This window comes from Rattus norvegicus, chromosome 3 (assembly GCF_036323735.1).
Source record: "Rattus norvegicus strain BN/NHsdMcwi chromosome 3, GRCr8, whole genome shotgun sequence".
Taxonomy (NCBI): Eukaryota; Metazoa; Chordata; class Mammalia; order Rodentia; family Muridae; genus Rattus; species Rattus norvegicus.
The window spans coordinates 142,528,094-142,550,475 of NC_086021.1; the positions used below are offsets into that span (position 1 = coordinate 142,528,094).

The 22,382-nt window shown below is 40.0% G+C and overlaps 1 protein-coding gene across 2 annotated transcripts in view; it reads left to right on the plus strand.

Annotated features, from left to right (window-relative positions):
* Plcb1 (phospholipase C beta 1) overlaps positions 1–22,382 on the plus strand; it is a 711,278-nt gene that overhangs the window by 15,329 nt on the left and 673,567 nt on the right. For both annotated transcript variants that reach the window (NM_001077641.2, XM_017591467.3), the window contains exon 2: positions 11,684–11,761. In NM_001077641.2, coding sequence (NP_001071109.1) covers positions 11,684–11,761 — 78 coding nt within the window. The remainder of the gene's footprint in view (positions 1–11,683; positions 11,762–22,382) is intronic.

The following is a 22,382-nucleotide window of genomic DNA, read 5'->3' on the forward strand; positions in this document are numbered from 1 at the left end:
CACTAGCACAGTAATATGTGTGTATGTGAGTGCAGCGCCACCCAACTGCAAGCTTAGCAGTGCTAAAGTTGACGTTTTATCTGTTTTACTCAATAAACACATGTCACGATAAACCTACACTTGATACTTGTGTGTGTGTGTGTGTGTGTGTGTGTGCGTGTGTGTGTGTGTGTGTGTGTGTGTTTATACACATGTGTGCGTATGCAGGCATTTGCCCATGTGCTTGCCAAGATGAATTTGTGGAGATCAGAGAGCAACATATGGGAGCTGGGTCTCAAGTTTTTTACCTTGCTGAATCACAGTGTCTCTCTGCGGTAGTACTCTGGGCTAACTGGCCTGTGACCGTCTGGCCAATAGTATCTCTGTCTTCAGCCTTGTCATAAGCATGCAGGATTACAGATTTGAGCCACTGCCCCCAGATTTTTATACATGGGTTCTGGGGATGTGTGAGTTCCCACAGTCACACGCAGTTCTCCGGGCTTGGGAAACAAGTGCTTTCACATCATGCCCTGGGCCAACTTTTTTTGTTTTGAAATATTCTAACATTAATAGCAAATGTTATGTGGCATGAATGCATTTGGATAGGTGCTTTACTTAAAATCCATCCTTTTTGATTTCCTCAACCTTCTCAGATGCATATCAACAGTACCTCTGCCTTTCCGTCCCTGCCCAGTGAGGAACTGAGGAAGGGAATAGGGAGGCATTGGAAACCAAATGGGCAGCATCCTGCCCTGAGCTCTTAAAACTGAACTTACAAGGAAACGAGAATTCATTTTATTACTTGGCCTACCACGAACAAACAATAAAAACTTCCAAGGCTCTCTCTGAAAGTTCTCTGTAAGTTCTCATTACAACTTCTTTGGATTATGTAGAGGTTAGGATTTGCTGTAGTTTGGATATATACGAAAACATTTTTTTGAAGTGGGCTCCAGCCAAGGAAGCAGATAGGTGAATTGCAGTTCTTCATTTATTTCTTTCTCCTCCACATTTAACCTCTACTCCCTAACTCTATAGCAGTCACTTGCTCAGGATACCCTTGCCCCTGTCCCCATGTCCAGTGGATTATATAGATCTTCCCCCTCATAAATGCCTATCCCCCATCATCCATTGCAATACTTTATCCCAGCCATCAACCCAGCAGGCATTCCCTAGGAACCCAGAGGCCACTACTCCCAAGGGAAGCAGGTTGGCCAACTACAGATCTTCATGTTTCCCTCCATTCCACCAAGTCCAATTCTCCATTCTCATACCTAGCTCTGTAACAGACCACCTCCTGCAGCCTCTCCTCACTCTCTGCCCCCATTCTCGGGGACTATGCAAATTCTGCATAGGTAACACCCTGCTTTCCTCTTTCCTGTGAACTCCATCCATGCCCCATCTCCATTCCTAAGTGTCAACTCCCAACACCTAGAAACACAATACCTGGAAAGTCCAATATGTAGACTTCTCGGTGGCCACACCTGTCAGGATCCCAGAAGAATTCCTACTAGACAACATACTATTCTAAGAACCACAGAGGAAACGGAAACCAAAACAGACAAGGTCAGATCTCAGCATCTGGAATTACAGTCTTCCCAAACCCAGATACTTAGATCCCAGCATAAAATCACAATAACAATATGTCGTCACGAAAGCCCTGCAACCCTACTGCAACAGGCTCTGAGTATTTGAACATAGTTGGAGTACAAAAGAAAGACTTTAAAATGCCTTTATGAATATGATAGAAGTACTTAAAAAGGAAATGAAGAAATCCATTAAAGAAGGCTATGTGAACACAAACAGTGGATGGAAATGAACAAAACAGTTCAAGACCTGAAAATGTAAACAGAATGAATAAGTCAAAACGGAGGGAAATGAGGAGATGAAAAATTTAGGATCTAGAACAGGAACCACAGAGGCAAGCCCCACCAAGATTGAAGAGAGAATCTCAGGCATTTGAGACAGAAGAGAAGAAATCGATATCTTGTCAAAGAAAATGTTAAATTAAAAAAAAAAACATCCCGAAACACCCAGGAAATGTGACAACATGAAAATACAAAGCCTATGAATAAAGGAAATAGCAGAAGGCAACCTGGTCAAAAGCACAGAAAATTTTTAAAAAAAAATCATAGAAAAAATTTTTCCCCTAACTGAAAGAAAGAGATGGCTGTCAAGGTACAAGAAACATACAGAACACAAAATATATTGGATCAGAAAAGAAAGCCAGCTCAACACTAAACAAACAGAACAAAGAGAGAATATTAAAGCTGCAAGGAAGAAGACCAAGTAATGTAAAAAGACAGACCTATTACTGTAACACCTGACTTTTCAATGGAGACTTTAAAAGGTCAAAGTGTATGGACAGATGTTCTACAAAATCTGAGAGACCACAGATGCCAGACCAGGCTGCTATACCCAGCAAAACTTTCAGTTACCATAGATGGAGCTAATAAGAGTACTGACTATAAACCTAGGCCTACAGAATGCACTAGAAGGGCAACTCCAACATAAAATGGTTAACTACACAGAAGAAAAGTAAAAAAAATAAATGATTCTGATAACCAAATCAAAGAAGGGAACACACACACACACACACACACACACACACACACACCAGAAACAACAAACAACCACCACCACCACCACAACAACAACAACAACAACAAAATAACAGGAATCAATGAACACTACTCATTGATTTCTCTCACTATCAGTGGCTTTAAAAAGACACAGACTAACAGAATAAATGAGAAAACAGGATATATCCTTCTGCTGCATTCTAGAACCAAACCTTTACATCAAGGATAGACATTACCTCAGGGTAAGGAGGACAAAGATGTTCCAAGCAAATGTACCTTAGAAGCAAGCTATTGTAGTCATTTTAGTATTGACAAAATAGACTTCAAACCAAAATAATCAGAAGAGATGGGGAAGGATATTACATACTCATCAAAGGAAAATCAACTAAGAGGATATTACAACTCTTAACATCTATGGAACCAACACAAGGGCACCCAACTTCATAAAAAAACACTACAACAGTTTAAATCAGATATTGACCCCTCACACACTGAAAGTGAAGGTTTAAGTAACCCACTCTAGCCAATAGATAGGTCATCCAGACGTAAACTAAACAAGATATTTGCTGGAACTAACTATTTGGTTTATGCTATAAACTAAATGAACAGGGGTTAGGGATTTAACTCAGTGGTAGAACACAAGCTCTGGATTTGGTCCTCTGTTTTTGAGGAGAAAGTTCAACCAACCAACCAACCAACCAGCCAACCAATCAACCAACCAACTAACCAGCCAACCAACCAGTCAATCAGCCAACCAACCAGCCAACCAACTAACCAGCCAACCAACCAGTCAATCAGCCAACCAACCAGTCAGCCAGCCAACCAACCAGCCAACCAGCCAAACAGCCAAACAGCCAACCAGCCAACCAACCAACCAACCAGCCAGCCAACCAGCTAGCTGGCCAGCAGCCAACCACCCAAATGGACCTAACATATATTTACAGAAGTTTTTTGTTTGTTTGTTTGGGTATTTTTATTGGTCATTTTATTTATTTCAAATGTTATCCCCCTTTCCAGTTTCCCCTCCGCAAACACCCCATACCATCCTCTTCCCCACTGCTTCTATGAGGGGGCTCCCCTCTCCATCCTCCCACACATTTCTGCCTCACTGCCCTAGCATCTGCCTATCCTGTGGCATCGAGCTTCCTCAGGACCAAGGGCCTCCCCTCCCATTGATGCTAGATAAGACAATCCTCTGCTATATATGCAACTGGAGACATGGGTCCCTTCGTGTGTACTCTCTTTTAAAAAAATTGGATATTTTATTTATTTACATTTCAAATGATATCCCCTTCCCAGGTTTTTGCTCTGCAAACTCCCTATTTCATCCTCCTTTATCCTGCTTCTATGAGGGTGTTCCCCCACGCACCCACCCACTTTCTCCTCACCTTCAGAGAATTCCTCAACACTGGGGCATCAAGCCACAGGACCAAGGGCCTCCCCTCCCATTGATGCCAGATAAGACCCCTTTTGTTCCTTCAGTCCTTTCCCTAACTCCTTCATTGGGATCCCTGTGATAGATCTGATGGTTGGCTTAGAGCATCTGCATTTGTATTGGTAGGGATCTGGCAGAGCTTCTCAGCAGGCAGCTGTATCAGGCCCCTGTCAGGAAACACTTCTTGGCATCAGCAATAGTGTCTGGGTTTGCTGTCCGCATGATCTCCATGTGGGGCAGTCTCTGGATGACCTTTCCTTTAGTCTTTGCTCTACTCTTTGTTTCTGTATTTCCTTTAGACGGGAGCATTGCTGGGTTAAAATTTTGGAGATGGTTTGGTGGCTCCATCCCTCAATTGGTAGTGGGGTGAGGGGAGAATGCCTAACCTCTGGATATGGTCTCCACAGGTTCTCTTTGGTTGGTAGTTTAGTCACTGGGAGCTCTGGGTAGTCTGGTTGGTGGATATTGTTGTTCTTCCTATGGGTTGTAAATCCCTTCAGCTCCTTCAATCCTTTATCTAACTCCTCTGTTGGAGACCCCATGCTCAGTCCAATGGTTGGCTGTGAGCATCTACAACTGTAATGGTCAGGCTCTTGCAAAGCCTCTCAGGGGACAGCTATACCAGGCTCCTGTCAGCAAGTGCTTCCTGGCATCAGCAGAAAGTATATTTCTTCTTCTCAACAGCTCATAGACCTTTTTCCAAAATTGACCAAACATTAGACAAACATTGTACCTGTATCTCAGCAGGTACAAGGAAATTGAAATCACACCGTTCATGCTTTCTGACCATCATGGATTAAAGCTGCATATCAGTTACAATGGAAACAATAGAGTGCGTACAAACTCATGGAACTTAAGGTCACTCAATGAAAAATGGGTCAAGGTGGAAACGATAAAGAAATAAAAGACTTCCTAGAATTGAATGAAAAGGAATATATAACACATCAAAGTATATGGACACAATGAAAGTGGTTTTAAGAAGCAAGTTACAGCACTAATGCCTACATAGAAAAATGGAGAAAATCTCCTACTTGTAACTTAACAGCACACATGAAAGCTCTAGAACAAAGGGAATAAATGATACACCAAAAGGAGTAAATGGCAAGAAATAATCAAATTCAGGGCTGAAATCAATAAAATTGAATCAATACAATGAATCAATGAAACAAAGAGTTGATTCTTTGAGAAACATTAGTAAGATTGAAAACTTTATCCCAATTAACTAAAGGCAGAGAGAATATCCAAACTACCAAATGAGAAATGAAAATGGAGACTTAACAAGAATCACTGAGAGAATCCAGAGAATCCTAAGGATATACTTTAAAAATCTGAACCCCACCAAATTGAAAAAACCTAAACAAAACAAAACCAAAAAACCAAAAGCCCGATAATTTTCTTATATATAGCACTTACTAAAGTTAAGATCAGATAAGCAATTTAAACACACCTGTAAACTCTAGTGAGGTAGAAGCAGTCATTAAAAGTTTTTCAATGTTACCTAACAAACAACAACAACAAAATCCAATCCTGGATTAGATGGTTTTAGCATAGAATTTTACTAGACTTTCTAAGAGTTAAATACAGTACTTAAATTATTCCACAAATGTAAACAGAAGGGACATTGCCCAGTATGATTTATGAAGCCACAGTTACCCTGATAACCATACCTAATAAAGACCCGACACTGAAAGTGAATCACAGATTAATTTCCCTAATGAACACAGATGCAAATGTTCTCAATAAATTACTTGCAAACAGAATGTAAAAACACATTAAAATATACCCACCATGATCAAGTAGCCTTCATCTTAGAGATGCAGCATATGTAAATTGATATATAAATAATCACCATAGAAACAAACTAAAAGGCACAAACCATAAGATCATCTCATTAAATGCCAAGATGGCCTTTGAAAAAATTCAACACTCCTTCATGATGAAAATCTTGAGGCGATTAGGGATCCAATGACGTATATCAACACGATAAAGGTAGTTTACAGCAAGCCCATAGCCAACTTAAGTGGAAAGAGATTCAGAGTAATTCCATCAAAATATGAAATAAGACACGGTTGTCTACCCTCTCCATATACATTCAATATCGTGCTTGAAGACTTACCTAGAGCAATAAGACAACTGGAGAATAAATGGAATACAAATTGAAAAGGAAGAAGTCCAGTATCTTTATCTGTAGATGATATGATAGTATTTATACAATAGCCTAAACATTCTACTGGATAACTCCTATAGCTGATAAACACTTTCAGCAAAGTGTTTCTTTCAGCAAAATGTTTAGCTGTACACAAAATTAACTCAGAAAAATCAGTATACAAATATATAATAACAAGTGTACAAATATACAAGTGTATACAAGTATACAAATAGCAAATGAACTGATGTAGAAATCTAGGAAAGACACTTCTTGATGAACTCAAATAATATGAAATATCTTGTGGTAACTCTAACCAAGCAAGTGAAAGACTTACAAGAATAATTAAGATTTTGAGAAAGAAACTGAAGAAGATATCAGAAGATGTAAAGATCTCCTATGCTCATAGTTGGTAGGGGTGATATAGTAAAAAACAGCCATCTTACTAAAAGCAATCCACAGATTTGATGCTATCCCCATAAAATTCCAACACAATTCATCCCAGACTTTGAAAGGACTATTCTCAGCGTTATGTGGAAACACTGGGGAGACTGTCTCTGACATGCCTAGCAGTGGGAACATGATACCTGAAGAAGCTGCCTCCTGTAGCCAGACAGGACACCCAGTAGAGGGATAAGGACACCAATCCACCCACAAGACCTTTGACCCCAAATTTATCCTGTCTAAAAGAAATGCAGGGACAGAGATTGAATGGAGAGTGAAGGCATGGCCAACCAATAAAGGTCCCAACTTGAAACCTATCCCATGGGTAAGTACCAGACCCTCACATTATTAATGATACTCCGTCATGCTTGAAGACAGGAGCCTCGTATAACAGTCCTCTGAGAGGCTTCACCCAGGAGCTGACTGATACAGATGCAGATACTTACAGCCAAACATTGGACAAAGGTCAGGGACTCTTATGGAAGAGTTGGTGGAAGAATTGAAAACTCCGAAGGGGATGGGAACCCCATAGGAGGAACAATAAAATCAAGTAATCTGGACCCCTGGGAACTCTCAGAGAATGAACCACCAACCAAAGAACAAGGACCCTGTTCCCCAACAGGGCTGTCTTGTCTGGCCTAATCTGGCAGAGACTTGATGTGAAAGGGTATGGAGATGCCCAAGGGGGTCCTTCCCTAATAGGAAAAGGGGAGGGGATGGGGGAAGGAACTCTGTGAGTGGGGAACCGGGAGGTGGGGGCAGAGTTTGGTATGTCAATAAGTAAAAATAATGAAGCAAAGCAAGACAAAAAATTATGCCCAAAGGAAACCCCATATAGCTGAAAAATATCCCAACTATTAAAAAGTGAAACCATGAAATTCTCACATAAATGGAGTGAACCAGAAACACACAAAATCAAAATAAAGCAAGCAAAACAAAAACAAAACAAACAAAATCATGCTGAGTGAGGTATCCTAGAACCAGAAAGAGAAATATGTTATTTGCTAATATGTGGATATATGCTTATAAGTCCGTGATAACCCACCTGTAATCTATAGAACCATCATTACATTTAAGGGGTCAAGGGGGGAACAGATAGATCTCATTAGGACTGGGAAATAGAATAGATAGTTATGGAAGCATGATGGGAGTGCCTGCAATGGAACAAACAAATGGGCAGGGGAACAAAGGAGAGAATACTGGGAAGACCACTAAAATTAAGGGCCATCTAATACAGTTGAAGCTTTCAAAAATACATTTATGATGACTTAACTATGGTTGGCAAATAATTGAGGGAGACAGAGCCCCAACAGGCCATCTCATCACTGCAAATGGGTTACGTCTAATTGAGTTTGTGGCCAAAGGAAGCCCATGGGAATCACCAAACAACGCCGGCTGTTGCCAAGACAGCTCTCCACAAACTGATGGCAAGGTACAATGCTGAAGACAACACCTTCACAGCTCATTGTGTTGATTAGAGAAACCAAGCTGGTGCCTACGTAGAGCTTTCACCCTCCATGTTCTAACAGCTGGAGGACCTGAAGGTAATCTGCACATGACCAAAAGAGAAACATAATACAAATGAACCCACAAAACCTTGGATTGATACTGGTGTCCTGCCTGCAAGACATGCTGGTGCAATGTTGGCACAAAGCTTGTGAGAATAAACAACCAATAGTGATTTGACTAAAGGCCACTGTGTGAGATGGAACCCATATCTGACACTTGTCTCTAGATAGTCCAGGGACTTAGGGTAAACCCAAATACTATTGTTTAAAAAAGGGTAAAATGTAGCAATAACATGGCAGGCAATGGCACTCTGCATTCCTCATAGACCAGCGTCTTGCTCAACCATCATCTGAGAGCTTTCCCCCTGCAGCAGATGGGAAAAAGTACAGAAACCCAGAGCCAGATAACTTGCAAGAGCGAGAGCCTTTGGAATAACAATCCCTATACAAGATGTCCTCATCAAATCTCTTTGAGTTTCAAGGAACTGCAGAAGAGGAAGCAGAAGAGTCTTAAGGACCAGAGAAGATGAAGGACACCAAGACAATGAAGCCCTTTAAATCAACAAATCAACATATAAACTCACAGAGACTAGGGTCACATGCTCAGGGTCTGCATGGATCTGCAGCATTTCCTTGGTTTTTATTATAGCTTCCAGTTTAGTGGTTTTCTTTTTTTTGAATGGAGTTTTTCAGTGTGCAAATGAACAGATCTGTTTCTTGGGCCTTCCCTTGGGTTCTTTTGTTTCTGGTTGTTTTGTCCATTCCGATGTGCTAGTTTTCACCTTACCTTATACTTTATTTTATTATACTTTACTATTTATCCCTTAGAAGCCTGTTTTGTTTTCTAATGAGAGACAGGAAGTGGCTGTTGATGGGATGTGAGGTTGGGAGTGGTAGAGGGGTGTGGAAACTGTAATCAAGTTATATTATTTGTGAAAAGACCTCTTATTTTCAATAAAATGGAAAAAAGGTAGCTAGTGGGACTTTGTGGGTACAGCTTCTGAGGAGAAACAATCTCTTGTTTTGGTTGTGAGCCTTGCCTTTAATGGCTGGATCATCTCTCCAGCCCTAGGAGACAAGCTCACCGCAAACTCTCGGATCCTCTGGCTTTTACAATCTTTCCTCTCCTCTTCTTCAACCTTACATATAGGAGGGTTTTGCAGATGTATTGATTGGGACTGGGCTGGAGCATACTCTTTGTTGATTTGTTGTGGTTTTCTGTAATGGTCTCTGTCTGTGGCCAAGGGAAGCATCCTTGAAGACTGGAGAAGTCTACATTTACCTGTGGGTATAAGGACAAATGTTTATACATTGTTAGAGATTGTGCTGGCTCAATAAATTAGTGCTTGTAGATTGTTCTCCAATAGCCATGATTTCACAAGACCATCCAAATAAGAGCTGAACAAGGATGACAAAAACGAACAAACTGGATGAGAAAAAAAGGCCATGAGGCCTCAACCCTCCGCAAAGAATTATAGACAGCTGAGGAAAGCTGGGAGTGGAAGAGGTGGGCCTCCCCAAGGAAAAACATACTAATTGATTGTCTAGTGCCAGTTGGTTGACCCTGGATATATACATACAAGAATCGTATGGACTCAGTAGGCTACATTAGTAATATATATGTATATGTAGTCACATATGTGCCTATAATAACAACAATGAAAAAAGTGTTCCAACTTTGAAAGGAAGTGGGGAGTGCTAGATGGAGGGCTTGGGAGAAAAGTAATTATAATTATTATAAGTAAACACAGTCTTAAAAGCAAGAAAACAACACCAACAAAATTGGCAGTGAAGTCACTTCAGTCCTACACTAGAACTGCAGACAACTAAGGGACTCAGAGAGAGGGAGAGGTCATCTTTTCAAGGGAAGAGCATGACAGTTGGGTATCCAATGCCATGTGACAGCCCTTAAAAATATATATTTGAGTAACCTTATTTAGACTAAGTAGTTTATATCTAGGGATGTACATGTATATAAATATATAAATTCATAAATATATAAATTATAAATGCATAAAAATATAAATATATAAATGCGTGGAACAACTATGAAGAAAGGAGGACATGGATTTAAACGAGAGAAGAGAGAGGTATATAGGAGGGGTTGGAGGGAAAGGGGAAGGGGAAATGATGTAATTATGATCTCAAAAGAGCAAAAGGGAAAAATGAAAAATGTATTTTCGGAAAAGGCGTGAGTATTTTAGTTTAGCACTAAATATGGTCATGTGGGATGGGGAGATCTTGGGGGATCCCACCCCTAGACAAAGAACGATGGTCACCTAATGAGTGCTGGGAGAGGCAGAATTAGTCTTCTCAAGGGATGAACCCCTTAGTTGGTTATCTAATACCAAAGGGTCAGCCCTGAAACTATATAAACACAAGTCACAGTCAGCAGGAGGTGTATGTATGTACACATATGCATAACAAATCATGGAAGAGAAGCCATGGACTTGAATCAGGAGAGGTTGGGATAATGAAGAGACATGGAAGGAGTTGATGGAAGCAAAGGAAAGGGGAAATGATGTAGTTTTACTTGAATTTTGTAAAACAGTATTTGATGTATTTGTGTGTGTGTGTAAGAAGTAAGTTTTTGAATATTGCTGGGAAAGCAGAACACATCTCAACAACGTTTGCTTTTATAACAAAATGCATACAACCGAGCTTCATAGACTTGTGCATTAAATTCCCAGCACTATTTGTCTATGATGTTTTAGATTAGCATGTGGAATTGAAAACTGCAACATTTTCCTATGCACCTTTCCAAATATGTGAAAGATGGCCCTATTTACTGTTACCTTGGAAACAATAATGCCCAAATGCTAGGCTTACTCTCTTTGGTACAATTAAAAATCATTTATGGAGCAAATGTAATTTAAAATATTATCCTCAAGCATGGATTTTAATTAACCTTAATTATATGAAATATGTGATGATAGTTAGTGTTAACATTATTTGGGAATCTAAATATAGTTTCCTAACAGAAAGTATGCCAGTGTCTTTAAAATTGTGTCTTAATAAATGCCTACATCACTATCTTCCTTTTCCAGTTAGACAGAGATGTTCTGATTAGTGCTTAACTCTGTCAGTTCTGTGTCTGATAATCTTCTGGTACATGTATGTGGATGCGATTATGTTGCAAGGGTTTACATGTCCCATGGTGTTTGTGTGGAGATCAGAGGACAGCATTGGAGGATCCTAACTCTCTACCATCTTTGGAACAAGATCTTTTTGTTGTTTACTGATCTTTATACCAGGCTTGCTAGTCCAGGGGCTTCTGGGGATTTTTCTTATCTGTACCTCCCATATTGCCTTAGGAATGCTGGCATTAAACTGTCTATTACCATACTTGGCTTCATGTAGGTTCTAGGGATTTGAACTCAGGTCCTGATGTTTGTGTAGCAATCACTTTTGGACATGAGCTGTCACTTCAGTTGTCTGTTTGATAATTTTATGAAGTTAAAATGACTGTCTACTTTGTTTTAAACTTCTTCTTAATAATTGATAACATTGAAGAGTCACATAATAGTTATTGGTTCTTAATAACTTCCCAAAGAGACATGACCTAATGTGCTTGCTTTCTTTCATTTTCTAGGACTCCACTATAGTTACTCCAATTATTTTGAGGACCGATCCTCAGGGATTTTTCTTTTACTGGACAGATCAGAATAAGGTAAGAGTTAAGATGTCTTTCTTACATTTTCCTGTTGGTTACTTACACAGTATTTGTTTACCTTATGTACGTCTACCCATCTCACAGATGACCTCTGGTAGTGTTATTGATTTTACTTCCAGAGACTCAGGCTAAGGGCCTTAGGACTTTTCATAGATGCCTGTATAAAATTCTGGATTCACTAGGTGCTACAATAATTGTTTTCTGTTAAGACAAGAAGCTAGGCTTGCAGATTGTATTTGGTGGTGAACATGATTTTGGATGCAGAATGAAGGAAGACAATGGGACGATTCCCTTTGACCTTAATGGCCAAGGGTTGACCAACCAGTCCTTCTCATTTCTCCCTGTGCCGTAATTAAAATTTCTCCTGGTAGTAGTCTGATATGGCCTTGAAAATTTATTCATGTTTGTAATGGCAAATTGTGGTTGTCACATCTGGAGGGAGGGACATACATATACGGAATTGCCTCCTCCGTTGTGGACATACATATGGGATATTTATTACTTACAATTGAGGTAGGAGTCAGGCCTTCTGTAGGCAGTGCCATTCCTAGGCAGGTGGTCCTGGCTATGTAGGAAAGGTAGGTGAACACGAGACTGGGGTCAAGCCAGTAAATCGTGTTTCTCTGTGGATTCTGCTTCAGTTCCTGATTGCAGATTCCTTCCTTGAGTTCCTGCCTGGGTTTTTGCCTGGTTCTATATTGTAAACCAGAAGCTAAATAAACCATTGCCCCCCATTGCGTTTGATCATGTTTATCACAGCAACAGAGAGTCAAACTGGAGCAGTGTTAAAAATTAAAGCTATGTTTCCTTTAATCATTTTATTGAGTTTTCAAGAAACCTCCCACATTTAGCTTTCTGCCCACAATACTAAGAATTCAGTAGCTCAATTCTTATAAAGCCAGTTGACAATTCCACACTGAATTATTAAAAATTGTCTGCAGACCATAAGATTTATTTGAGGTTTAATGGGCAGTTAGACAAGAATATTCATAGGAAGTGGTTGTTATTTCAAGAGTCACTGGCACCTGAGGCCCAGCACATGTTTTCATTCTACAATTTCTGACATCTGAAGAGGTGTTTTGTTGTTGTTTTGAGATTACAAAATACATTTACAAACTAGTAGGGAAGCAATGCTAATAGAATTCTATTAGAACAGATAGGGGCTCCCCAATTACTGTACAGAGTGGTTCAAATATTAGTTTTGAACCCTATGTTATGTAACTGTGGGCTTTTCTACCCATGCCCAGTTCCTGAAATAATGACTGTCATACTTATTATTTATGAATAAATGCCTAGGCCACAAGCTTCTACCCCTGAATAGCTTGTAATTTAATTAACCCATTCATTCTATTTTGTGAGTGCCATTTGCCTGGTAACTTCCTCTCAGTTTCATGTGTCGGTCTCCTCAGAGTTTGGGGCGAATTTCTTTTCACACCTGACTCTTATCTCACAGTTCCTCCGTCCCTTCTGGAATTGCCACCTCCTATTTCCTGCCTTAGCTAATAGGCCATCGTCTTTTTATTGACAGGTGATGTTTTCATACAGTACACAAGAGACTCTCTCTACAGTGCTAGATTCCAGGTACCCAAAGTCCTGGGGTGATTTGTTTAGGCTGTGCCGTGCACAGCCTTTTACACTTGTGCATACATGTGGTAACTGTGCATGTGGGTCCTCTCAGAAACTTTTCTATGCTGAAAAATTAATATCTGGCTTTTAGGCCAGCCCTGAATGGGCCAGCTTACAGTCTTAAAAAGCAAATTCTATTGTAATGATGCTGGAGTTATAGTTAACTGCTGTATATGTTTGTTCTGGAAGCATCTATTACCATAGATTTGGGAGGAAACTATAGAATTTACACATGGGTCAGGATATATGTGGGTAGAGATCTCATAGTCACTATTCATGTTTGTTACTGGGTGTGTTAATCACATTGTCTTCGACATTCTGTTTGGTTTCCTGCTGTTATGTGTAAAACAATGGCTTAAAAGGGTTTTTTTTCTCTTTTCACTCCTAAGGACTATTTTTAGAACAGTCACAGCTATATTTGTGAAAGATTTATTTATAATGCCTAGAGCATTTCCAAAGGTTGGGTTCTTGTACAAGAGACCAAACTGTCAGTTTGATTTTTTCAACTTGTAAATCAAATTTCCATAAAAGCACCAGAAGATATTTTGGGGATTTTAAATAATTCACAGCAACTCAGTTAAGTTCCACTAGAAGGCTAATCACAAACGTTTCTTTGCTTGAAGAAGAGAAGAAAACCAACGACTCTTTAATGGATCTCTTTTATTTTGAAAGCCCAATGTTTTAACGCAACACACACACACACACAGACAAACACACACACACACACACACACACACACACACACACACACACACACACACACACACTCTTACATTTCAGTGGAGAGAAAATGGCTGTAAGTGTTTATATCAGCTTTTCCTTTTTTCCCTCTTGGTCTCAGTGCTGTTTCTAACTAATGGGAACGAATAATGGTGGGAAGGGGAAGGGACAGCTTTCTGTTTCTTTACTGCTTTTTGTCTTATTCTTATGGATATTAATCTTAGTCCAGAAATGGTAATTTTACTCTTTATTTCTTAGATCGCTAAGTCATTCCCTAGTCGTTTATCTTGTTTAGAGCTTTATTTTTTGGTCAGTGGTCATCTATCTTAGACTTGAACAGATGAGAGGATTTAAGAAAATAATAATAAAGGAAACTTAGCACATTTTCAAGTTTGTCATTTTTCTTTCTGGCTTTAAGCCCAGTCTTGGAACCAGATCAAGTGATGTATCCACTTTTTGGTCTCGGACGACTGTAAACAATGCATTAGAGTCCATGCAGGCTGGACAAACTGTGCACACAAACAGAGGGCAGCATGCCATACTTTCAGCTGAGGTTGTGCATAAGCTTCTTTAAAGGAACAGGGCTGAGTGGTGCAATCACGGTGCTCCGTACAGGACTCCTTGTTCAGAGTATTTCGTTTTTCTGGTTGTCAGTATTAAGAACCTGTCATCAGGGTTATAGAGACCTCACAGAGAACACAATACTTCTTTCAACCGTTTGAGTTTACACATTTGTTTTCCGTGATTGGGAAGCTTGCGTTGGTATTTAATATGAGATGCCTTGTCTTTCTCTGAGCTGTCCCTCAACATGCTCTGCCTTTGATCCAAGAAGCTTGCGTAGAAGCACCTTGGTTAGTAATCTCTGGAAGCTTCCCCAGCTCACAGGTAAGGCAAGTGGTCAGAGAGCCACTCAAAAGAGCTTTATTGCTAGAGCTTACTTTGTATGACTCTGGAAGGAGCCCCTCACATTCATGGCGTCTAACACATGTTCATTTCCTGTCATGGCTGTGTACTGCCTTGCACTTGCCCTCATTTCAAGCTGCTGGCTTCCTCTCTGGAGACAACGCAGTGCTGCCTCACGAAACCAACTGCTGTTTGACTTGTCACCATAGAAATGATAGGTGACAAAGAAGACAGACAGCACAGATGAGAGATTTCATAATCCAAAACCAGAGCTGGCAATTCATTTTTAGAGAGCTGAAATGTGTGTAGCAAACCCCTGACAAGGTATTTGGGTTGGTGCAAGCAGATGAGTGTGAATACACTTTCAGGGATAAATGTGCATACTTTGTTCCGCTGCTGGACTTATTTTGACAATTTTTCTGACTGTTGGTTCTGTAAAGATTATTGAATATAATTAGCAAAAATGAGCTACTGAACACGATCATTTTATTTTAAGCACAGTGGCTTTTCTGGTATGAGTGTGGGGTATGTAAGAAGGATGAATTTATTTATAAGGCGTGGGTGAGAAGAAGTTCCTCCCCACCCCAAGTGCCAAAAAGGTAGCCTTCATTAGACTCTGCCACAAGAATACCAGCAGTCATAACAGGGAGCGCCAGCCAAGGAATCTAAGTCACTATGAGAATCTGAGAAAAGGCTCAACCTAGAAGAACCCACAAACTCCTATCTAGAATGTGATACAGGAGAACATTGTCTTGCAGTTTCAAGCCCTGTTTCTGTGCCAAGTTTGGTGTAAAAATAAAACCAGTTTAGTTCAGATCTGAGAAGCTCAAGAAACTTCAATAAATTCTTCTTTCCCTAAAAGAGGAGCCTTGGGGAAGGGAAGATAAGTACATAATGTTTAAGAAGGAATGAGAGGGGAAAAAATACATGTTTGGTGAAGGACTCTTTACTACTATATTTTGATACACATTTTTTTTTCCGGAGCTGGGGACCGAACCCAGGGCCTTGCGCTTCCTAGGTAAGCGCTCTACCACTGAGCTAAATCCCCAGCCCTGATACACATTTTTAAAAATGCAGTTAAGACATAGTTTCCTTCTAGTAAGAGATTAAAGCAGTATAAATATCTTCAACATTATCACATTTTTTCATAATATTAATCCTAGCGCTCTCTCTCCCTCTCTCCCTCTCCCTCCTACTCTCCTTTCCCTCCCCTTCCTCCCACCTCTCTCTCTCTCTCTCTCTCTCTCTCTCTCTCTCTCTCTCTCTGTGTGTGTGTGTGTGTGTGTGTGTGTGTGTGTGTGTCTGTGTGTGTGTGTCTGTGTCTGTGAGTCTGTGTGTTTTCTGGGTATGGATATCATCTTTCTGGTTTATTCTTGGGCTTCCTTCAGGGATTTGAGGTACATAACTCTGTAAATGTTGATTTATTTGGCTCAAATATAATTTTATCCTGTTATTATGTTGCTTTTGCTATTTCAAAACCTATCTTTGACTTCTCCAAATGTTATAGATATTCATACCTGAACCTAACCCCTTCTTTTAACTTGTACTAATGTGTCCTCGTAGTGGATTGCAAACTTTTCTTCAAGGACAGTGAAGTTCCCCTTGACAGATTCTTGGTGTTTCTAACTTGGGGCAACACTTACCACACAGAGTAATGGCCAGCCCGATGCTCTACCCTTGAGTATACAGGTTACAGGTTCTCTAAGGGAAACACTCACTAGTACCAGTGCTGTGTGAAACCCAAAGCTAACTTTAATTTTGGTCCTTGGCTGCACCTACACAATGTTATGTGAGAGAAGCTGTTCTCATGCCCCAGTCAACACTGCTAGGAACCACTTCAACTTTTGCCCGCCTGACGCAACTGTTGCATCTATCTACGTCTTAATCTGCCCTAACTGACTTGCCAGGAAACGGAGCATCTCTTCAGTCATTACTGGCCATTTCTGTTCTGGGTTATTTACCACATCCCTTGCCCTGGTGTTGATACTTCTTGTGTTCTAGCTGCAGTGAATCTTGCAAATACGTTCTCCCGTCTGTGGCTCGTCTTGGATTCCCCAGCATCTAATTCATTCATGGCTTGAAAAGTCTGATGGAGTCATATTTCAACTTTTATGTTTCTTTTTTTCCCCCTGACTCATCTTCCTTACTGCTATCGTTACTATTAATTGAGGTTGGAACCCACATGCAGCAGATACTGATGGATGGTGTGAGATGGGGATCTTAATTTTATTTCTCCCAGAAGGTTGTCCTGTGTGTTGATGGCTCCCTACACTTTCTAGTTGTAGTCAGTGGGTAGCACCCTATAGTACCATTTGCTGTCGGACCTTCTTCCTGGCTTAGAGGTTGAGGGTTCACAGGACTGCAAAGGCATTATAGTGACCTGATGCTCTGTTGTCACCACTGACTTGAATAGCTTGAAATGTCTGTGCCTGTGGACTTCATGGCTGCCACTATCTACTTCATGCCTAGTTACCTTCTGCCTTTTGCGCTTTCTGGTTGAGCAGGCACCACCCCTTCTGTTTGCACGTGATTTAGATCGCAGGCATACGTTTGTGCTCGAATGTTCACTCATTTCTGGGAAGAAACATAAACGGAATTGACTCTGCCCTCTGCTCCATCTACCACTCTCTCTTCCTCTCTAGGACTTTGTGTGAGGCAGCCTGTGGGCCCCTCATCCAGAGTGCTGATGTGTGATGTTTCTGTAAATGTCAGCGGTCGATACCCTTCTCTTGTCATCTGAGATTTCTATACAGAGTTCAAATGAAAAGTTTAAAAGTTAAATATTTACCTAAGCCACGGCGATATTTTTAAAACAGAAGTCCAGAGCTAAGAAATATTTTAGATGTTGAATCATAAACCTCACAAAAAGAATCATGTGATTTCCTCTGAAAAGCCAGTCTGGCCTCCATAGAGAAGGGTGGGTCCATGCTTTAGGATGAGCGGGCTTCCTCTGTGGAAGATACGTGTCTACTACATTCCAGGAACAGCATTTCTGATCTTCCTTTCCTATAGCACTCCAGAATGGACAGCATGCTTGCACATAAGGATGCAATTACAAACTAAGGGCTGAAGCTTGCTCGCCTTCACTGACGTTTCCAAGAGGCTGAAAGGATAAATGATGTCACCTTAGCGTGCAGCACCGTTGATGTGGTGCAGCTTTGTCAGCGCTGCCACTGTTCCTGGCTCACTGCAGACTGACCGACACTCCTGTGGCCAGTGTTTTCCTCCCTCCCTTTGTCCCTCTCCATCTGGGCTGTCAGTGAGACAGATGGAAGCAGTCCTACGTGGACCACCTGCTCCCTGCCCCTCCATAGGACCCCAAGCCTTGTTCCTGCATCCAGCCAGCATCTGACACTTTGTGCTTTTTATCTCCAGCTGTTAGAAGTCACCTCACATCTCCTGTGCTCCTCAGTGTGTGGTGAGTAACACCCACCTTCATCAATGAGATCTGATGGGTACATAGCACATCTATGCCAGCTCTTTAGGCTGGAAAACTCAGAGATACATGCTGGATGTTAATGCCTAAAGTGCTCCTGTGGAATAAAGCCTACCCCATCCTTAACTGGTTTGAAAAAGAAAAACCAATAAGGCTCTCTTTCTACCTCCCTTTCTCACCCCTGCCTTATCCCAGAACGGCTTCTAAAGTAAACCATTTTCACTTCTTGGGATTGGCTTGCTATGCATATCTAGTACTGAATAGATTAGCATAGAAGCCTCCAGAATCAGCATGATGAAGGTCTTCTTCAGTGAAGAGCTACTGCTTTAAGCCAGGGCTGTTTTCCCAGAAACAGAAACAGAACTAATTTATATTGTCATGGCAGATGTGCCTGCCTTCGGGTTCAGTGTTTGAAGTCTTATGTTTAATACGTCACCTCAGGTCTTAGATGACTATCTGTCTGGGCCCTGCCTTGCTCATCTATAAAAAAGTATTGCTAAGTTAGGATAAGGATGAAGGTTCACTGTAAACAATAACATCATGCCTACTACTTTGTGAACACCCAGTCCTTTTTGGTGACTTTTGGTGTAAACAATTGGTGACTGCCCAGTTGTTCCCAGTGCATTCTTAGGAACCATCAATGTGCTGCTCCGAAAGCAAAGTGACCATTTATGCATGTTTGCATTTTTACTCCTGTTTTTCATCTTGCTAACAGTGACCTGTTTTCTACTCAGGATTCTTGTGCTCTTTTGATCTAGAGCACTGAAGCTTGAGGCTTGTTGGGCAACAAGATGTTTGTTTATGTATTTCATAATGTTTTGGGAACAGAGCCATGGAAGGCAAAGAAGAGATTCATTGCCAGAAAGACATTTCCTCTGAGGATATTCACTAATAAATACTCCATCATAGGTGAAAGTGTTTTAGACCGTAGGGGATTGGAAGCCTCGTATAGAATAAGCTTTAGGATGATTTAAAGGTCTTTGATAAGAGAAAATGGTATTAACATCCTCCAGGAGACTCAGATGCTTCACAGTTCTCTGTGTCTTGTCCCTAAGATAATCGTTTTGGGATTATCACATTTATACTGGTACCAAGCACTGTTCCTTATCCACACCGACTTGATCCTTAGAAGTTAGGAGTCTAGTGTTTCTGAGCATAAGCAAACCACTGAGGTCAGATTGCTAGGAACAGGCCCATTGCCCTACTCATCAGTTGAATTTCTCATTAAGTTCCATCTCTGTCAACACTGTCTTTTCACCACCAGGACTTCACCTAGGTTCTCACTATGATAGATGCTGGCTGGTACAGGAGAGCCAGGCGTTACTCAGGCTTACTGTTTGTAGGCACAACTTAAGTGTACATAGTATAGGTGGAGTCTTTCATGCATCCGTGGTGGCTGGTGATTCATGACATTTTGATGGCATTTCTGATGAAGTATAGTTCCTTGGTGTGTATTTTGATGTCACTGTAGTTTTGGTGAAATGTCATCATGACAGTTTCTTTGTTGTGTCACCGTCACTATGTGTCTGTCTGGGAACACATATGTGAGGGACAAGTGGAGAAAGTGGAGGGATGGTGGCACTCAGTATTCTTAGTATAACCTATTTATGAAAGTTAGGCATGGTTTTATGATTTTCCTGTATAGCTCTTTCAGTCTTAGAAATTGAATGGCATATTTTCCATTTTATGGAACTGTTAGGAGGGGCTTCAATTTTTTTTTTTTTGGTAGAAACATGATTTGAGCTGTGGAATTGGAAGAATGTGTGGAGGAAATGCATTTGCATGTTGTTTATGATTTTGGTTCCTTTTACGCAGACAACCATTGGCCTTACTGTGCCAGCTTGCTTGAACTGCAGATGTCTTAGATAAAGTGAATGGTCTTGGTTCTTTTGTGGTTCATTTTGTTGCCAAGACAAGATTGTTTGACCCTACTTATGGGGTTCCACCAAGTTCCCTCTATACTTAATAAACAGGACAAACTTCTCTTCGTATTTTGGTGAAACTAAATTTAGATTCCCATTTTGAAAACATTTATCACCACACAAACAAGGCCAAAGAAAGTAGAGTAACTAACTGTTTTGTTCCATTTTTCATTATCGTCTGTTTTATTTAAACAATTTAAAAAGGAAAAACACAACACTTGAGCAGTTGATTGAAAAGACATTATTCACATACAAATTCAAGTCTGGGGGAATGTTCACTCTTAATGTTTATTTTCTAGTATCTTTTCCTTAGCATTGGTAACGGCAAGCATGGCTGGGATATTTTCCATATCGCATATCCATATACAATGTAGTAGAAAAAAAGAGAGGAGAGGTATGCATACATATATAGATTTATTGTTTATAATATTATATATTTAAATAAATATGTAGTTTTCATAGAATATATTTATGACATATAGTGAGTGTATATTATGCTCCAGTAAACTTTTACATATGTATATATGCACAAATGCATACATATACTATGTACTATAATATATGTATACTCTTATACAATGTATCATTATGTGTCCTAGTATATATTGTGATGTCTGTATATTAAAAATAGGATATAATGTCATATGTATACTATTATACAATGTTATTTTATATAATATAGTGTTTGTATATTACATACAAACCTACTTTATATATAAATATGTATTGTTTATATATTAGTATAAAAGCTTTACAAACTACATCACTGTGCTATAATAATGTATACACTGTGTAATCATGTTCATAAGCCTGTGAAGGTCAGTGCTATAATTATCATCATTTATAAGCAAGTAAATTTAAGTGCACTCAGAGGTAATGTACTGACCTTTGGTTTTGTGGTTGACCCGTGTCAGAAATAGAATCATGACAGGGCTGTCTGGCCATATGGCCTAGATTTTAACATTTTATGTTTTAAAGAAATTGATTAATGTGTTAGGTTATTTATCTGAAGGACTTTCTTCCTCAGATTTGTTTGAATAAGGAGGCTTAATAGGCACAGTTCATTTTCCAAGAAGAAGCAGAGTATGAAGAAGGATGCTCCACTCGGGCTGCACATTAGAAACCATTGGAGAAGCTACAAACAGCACTGTCTTTTGCTCCGCAACCCCTTCCCTGATGCAACAGTTCTGCTTTACTGAGTTGCTATGTGGGGTGCACTTTATTTTTTAAAGTTCCTCATTTTTTATATCACGCAGCCCAGGTGAGCATCACCAAAGAATTCCTGAAACTTAGAGGCCGTGCACACGTGGCTTTGGTAGCCTGCACCATGGCCAATTTTCCTCAGGAGCAACTCGCGTCATGAACATTCAGAATCAGCGAGATTCCGAATTATTTAAATATAATTGGATGATAATCCTTAAATTGAATTTAGTAAAACAGGAAATTACTGGCAACTTTAGAATGTTTCTTAATATTCAAGATTGAACCAGAATAGGATTTTTGTAATATTTATAATTAATTAAAATGTGTTAGCTTCCCACTCTCCAAAATATTCAGGTATTATGTGCTTAGAAATGTCCCCATCTAAGCCTGCCTGTCCTCCTTTGTGTTCATCAGCTAGATTCTCCATTAGGTAAAGGGACATAATTAATTTGGCTACCCTTTTGGAGAAGGGAATGTGGTATTAAGAGTGACTTTAAAGAGCTTAGACTGTAACAGTGACAGAGTATGTTTTAGCATCTACAAGACTCTGGTCAATATTTAGCATAACCAAACCAAACCAAACCAAACCAAACCAAACCAAACCAAACCATCAAAACAAATTTCAAAGTATAACAGCCAAGAGAAAAGCCAACCCAAACCTATGTAATTATTTAATTTTATAACTAAGCTTTTATCTACAAATACCAAGAGTATCGTACTAAATTGCAATGTTGTATCATTTCTTGTCCGTTGATTAGAATTTCCCTTTTACTCCCATATACACTCAACCAGGGAAACTATGGAAAGT